The sequence below is a fragment of the Lupinus angustifolius genome, chromosome LG12 (assembly GCF_001865875.1).
Source record: "Lupinus angustifolius cultivar Tanjil chromosome LG12, LupAngTanjil_v1.0, whole genome shotgun sequence".
NCBI lineage: Eukaryota > Viridiplantae > Streptophyta > Magnoliopsida > Fabales > Fabaceae > Lupinus > Lupinus angustifolius.
In genome coordinates, this window is record NC_032020.1 from 6,734,102 (window position 1) to 6,739,472 (window position 5,371).

Genomic DNA, 5,371 nt, shown 5'->3' on the forward strand with positions numbered 1-5,371 from the left:
TCCCCCAAAGTAAACTTTGCATTTTGGATGGCTGGCTTTTAATCTTGTGTTGTCTGAGAATTAATTGAACTTTTCCATGATTAGTTCCGCATATATTTGGTCCCATTTGCTAAATCAGAAGAGGTCATCAGCAAAGCATATATTTGTTATGCCTAATTGCTCACACTTGGGGTGGAAGTTAAAGTTGTGCTCATATTTAGCTCTTGAATTACCTTGTGCATATATTCCATGATTAATAAAAAAGAAGGGGTGATATGAGATCACCTTGCCTCAACCCTCTCATAGCTTACAAAACATCAAAATCAGTACCATTGATGGAATATCTATATGACACAGTCCTGACACACACCATGGTCCATCTAACAAATTGATGAGGAAAGCCAAGCTCAATCATTATGCTCTCTAGTGTATCCCAATCAACTGTATCATAAGCCTTTTGGATGTCCATTTGTATCATACATCTTGGAGATAATAATTTTCTACTATACCCTCTCACCAGTTCTTAGGCTAGGATGATATTGTCATGGATGATTATACGAGGAACAAAGGTTGACTGACTTGCATCCACCACACGTTCAATAATTGTGCCCAACCTTTTAGTAGCAATTATGGAAATGATTTCATAGATGGTTGTGCATCACGATATGAGTCTGATGCCCTTCATAGTTCAAGCTTCATTGGACTTTGGTAGCATAGTGACTAAGATACAATTAACAATAGAGTATAAGTTTTCATTGTTGAGAACTCATTGACAGCCTTCAACACATATTCTCTAACAACAACCTAGGTTACTTTGAAGAAGTGGGAGCTATAATCATCAATATCAGGGGCTTTGTTGTCCCCATGCTTTGCAGGGCTTCCATAACCTCTTTTTCATTCACACTTTGAGTGAAACTACTTGCCATTTCTCTATTGAGTCATTTACCATTTCTCAAGGCTATATAATTCCCACATTTTCTTTGGGTAGTGGTTGTACCCACCAGGTTTGTATAGAAGGATAACACCTTTTGCATGGTTGTCTATTATGTATAGAGTACATTTCCTTCATAAGTTATGATACGAACCCACCAAGGCCCATCAATGAAGATGAGCTACATGGGCTAGGAGGGCCCATGATCAGGGCCAAGGGCGAGAAGGCACACCAAACTCTCAACCAATACGTAGGAGTCATGATGTATATAAAAAATCCCAATGAAGATGCCAAGCCCATATATTGCATCAACCTTGAGGAAGAACCTCGTGAAGGCCACAACCAATGAGGGGAAGCATGAGATTTTTGGAGTTGCATTCAAGAAGTGGGGACCCATCTTCCCACGTGAAGGATTGGGATTTCTTTTCCTTGTTCAAATAAAACAATTAAATTATTTATTTGGTTTGTAATAAGGCCAATAATAACCGATACTTGTTTTGATTTTGGCCATGTGCCACATGCTTTATTACCATATGAGAATAGGTACAAATGAATGTGGACTTCATAAGTCAGTCGTGCGGTATGATTCGAAGTTGCCATATTGGGATCAAAGATGTGTGTCCTTCATCAAGTCAAGAAGTTTCTTTCCACATCAAGTTAGGCGTGAAACACAAGGGATAATTCAAATTCAAAACTTAAATTTATTTCCTTAAAAAAACTGTGAGGTAAGATGGATTACTTCCGTAATGAGTTCAAAAGACATATGGTATAATTTGCACATTAATTGGCCAAGATCGTAGAAGAATGCATGTAAGGCAAGAGGAATTCAAATTCAAATACTCAAGGATTCTTTCCTTAATAAGGTAAGCATGGCAAAACACAAATTGGTATGTGACTAAAGCTTGCCATAAAGAGACAAGGATGTGTGATCATCATCAAAACCAAGAGGATTCTTTCCCTAATAGCCATGTCGTAAAATAAACCTTGCCTTATTGAGACAAGCCATATGGAGGAATGAATTCCTACCATATTTGGAACCTAGGTCGTGGAATGAATTCAAATTCTTTCCTAAATGGATACAAAGACACTAGTGGCACAATTATGTCTTGCCTTACTCATGGAGCAACCGAATCAAACTTCAAAACTTGCCTAAATCGACAAGCTAGGCATGTCCCTTACCTTCCATATTGGAGCGGTGGTCAAATATCAATTAGGAAATGATTTATGGGCACAAAAATTTGTCATTTCTAGAGTACATTGTACTTGGACATTTCATGTTTCTTGGCAGAAAATTCAAAAGCCAAACCATTAGCACATGGAGTCATACTCGGCCAACCACACCTATTTGTAAGCCAAACTTGGCATTAAGAAATTAACTTGAATTTTATTTGGAATCAATTCCTTCTAGTTGAGAATTTCTCCTAGCTTATTGGTTGAACCAAGGCCCCGTTCTTATAAAGGTTCCTTCCTTGTGGCGAACTGCATTGGCTTATCAAGCACCAAGCTTGTGGCGCCTTCATCTTTTTATTATCTATTCATCTTCTTTTATCAAACATGAATCATCCATACACAACCACTCAAACTCGTACTATTCTTAATATTTCATACACAAACAGAAATCAATAACATACAAAGCCATTCACAAATACAAAGTACTTACTACCAAATCGATCAACAACAAAACACAAACCCCCTCAAGGAGGTTTCTATTAAGTGGTAATCAGAGCTAGCCTTGTTGTAAGTAAAAATTATACTTATTCTTTGTCTAAAAATCAAACAAGCAATCCTATTTGTTTTGATATGTTTGTGGGTTTCACTATTTTGGAATCAATTCTTGGTCAACTTGATTCAATCAAGAATCCAAGGGGAAATTGAGAGAAAATTGAGGGAATGATACATATTAATCACATTTGAGAGAAAGTGAGGAAATGTATAGTACCGAAAGGAGTCAAATCGTGTCCTTTAGGATGACCTTTAAAAAAACACTACATGACAACTAGGATGTGGTGGAGTTACAACCCTATGTCGAACTGGGGGACTTAGTACAACATGCCATGAAGTTGGAGCAATAGTTAAAGAGTAGGAAATCTAAATCTCCTCCACAACTATAATAAAGTTCCAATCTTCCGGTTGGAAAGACAAGTCCAAGGAGGAAGGTATCATAACCAAGGAGGTCGTGAGCACCTCACAAGGGAAAAAGGCCATGGAGACCACTCAAACACATTTCTTCTCAGTGTCCAACCAAGAGGACCATGGTGGTGAGAAACAGAGTGGTGGAGTCTCAGTTTGAGGCTTCTAGTGAGGGAGATGTTATTATGCTAGAAGGTCACCTACTGACGGTGTAAAGGCTCTTAGGGATCCAAGTGAAGGAGAATGACAAGAGACAAAGGGAGAATTTCTCCTAGCTACTTGGTTGGACCAAGACCCAGTTCTTATCAAAGTTTCTTCCTTGTGGCAAACTCTATTGGCTTATGAAGGGCCAAGCTTGTGGCACCTTCATCTTTTCATTATCTATTCATCTTCTTTTATCCACATAACCCACTCAAACTCATTCCATTCTTAACATTTCAAACACAAACTGAAATAAATCACATACAAAGCCATTCACAAATAAAAAGTACTTACAAGCAAGACGATCAACAACAAAACACATATCCCCTCAAGAAGGTTTATATCAAATTATCAGTTGATACAGACCCTTCTTTCTAGACTTGTCTTTCACTATTGCATGGAAGAAGGAGTTGTTCCCATCCCCTGGTTTTAACCACTCAATCTTTTATTTCTACCTCAAGACTTCCCCCTTAGTCTACTAGCAGTGTATGGTTAAAATATCACTGTATATATTTTCTTGGCCTCTATTTAATCTATACCTTGCTGTCATTATTTGCTCAGGGATAATGGAATACCTTTTCCCCAATAAACTCATCTTAGCCTATAATCTATTAAATTTCATCCACAAGAATACATGGGACTACCTTTGATACAAGATTCCCAATTTTATTTAACATGGCTGAGGAAGTTAGTCTCCTTAATCAAGCAATTTAGGAATCATAAAATATGAACCTGAGCATTGTTTCACTTATTTGTAGTCTTGACTGATATAGGAGTATGATTTGATATGCCTGGAGGACCTCAATCCTCATATCTTGATATTGTTTAAACTAAGCCACATTACAAAGCACTCTATCGATTCTACAATATATGACTCCAACCCCGTGTTTGTAAGACCATGTGAAGTGAGGACCATGGATATCTGTCTAAAAGAGACCTACTCATTGCATCATGTTCTCCATGTCAGCATATTCATGATGTTTCACCCGACTACCTCCACACTTATCATTTACACTCAAGACATTATTGAAATCCCCATGTATAATCCAAGGTAATACAAATCCATTGGAAATTTGAGCAATATCTCTCCATAAGGCCTTCCTATTTTGAAGTTGGGTTTGAGCATAAATCACAGTTACCCAGCTTCTGAGAGTTCCATCAACATTGAAAATACAAAGTCACAGTAATTGATTGGTAGATTGAATTAATTGTAACTTCACTGTTTTACAGTCCCAAAGGCATCATATCCTACCATTATCATGATTTGCCTAGTTGTCAAGATAGATCAAGTGGTGATCAAAGCATCTTCTCATCTTAGTTGCATTGTTACTTTTAGCATGTGTTTCTACCAGTAGAAAAATTGACACATCTAAGGACCTGAGACGGGAGCTAATCTCATGGTGTCTAGCCACTTTATTCAGCCCCCTAACATTCCATGAAACAATCATGGAACTCTTTGGTTCTCCCCTGATATGTCTTCTCCAATGCGTAGGGGTATTCCCCCTAATATTCCATGAAACAATCATGGAACTCTTTAGTTCTCCCCTGATATGTCTTCTCCAATTTGTAGGAGGTATCCCTCGTGACATTGTAATTCAAAGGTTCCCCTGCAAAAGAAATGTGGGACACTTTGCAAGTGACTCACGAAGGCACTAGCAAAGTCAAGCGAGCTAGATTAAATGCACTGACCCACAAGTATGAGCTATTTCGCATGTTACCTAGTGAATCAATCAGTGAAATGCAAAAGCGATTTACTCATATCGTGAATCATTTAGTTGCTCTAGATAAATCTTTTTCCAGAGGAGAATTGACTGATAAAGTTTTACGCTGCCTTGACAGGAAATGGCAGCCGAAAGTAACTGCAATTATAGAATCCAAAGATTTGGACTTCATGCCTCTAGCCACATTGTTTGGAAAGCTTCAAGAGCACGAGATGGAATTGGGTCGCTTGACGATGCATGAGGATTCGGAACGGAAGAAGAAGAGCGTCATATTAAAGGCTACGACCTCTAAAACAAAAGAAGATAAAGATGATGATGAATCTGACTCCGATCTGGATGATGAAACAATGGGTCTCCTTGTTCGAAAATTCAGTAAATTCATAAAAAGAAAAGGAGGATTCAAAAAGTT

At 38.0% G+C, this 5,371-nt stretch overlaps 1 protein-coding gene across 1 annotated transcript in view; it reads left to right on the forward strand.

Annotated features, from left to right (window-relative positions):
* LOC109361841 (probable inactive shikimate kinase like 1, chloroplastic) overlaps positions 3,163-5,371 on the forward strand; it is a 12,529-nt gene continuing 10,320 nt past the window's right edge. Inside the window, exon 1 of the mRNA XM_019607375.1 lies at positions 3,163-3,235. Coding sequence (XP_019462920.1) covers positions 3,163-3,235 — 73 coding nt within the window. The remainder of the gene's footprint in view (positions 3,236-5,371) is intronic.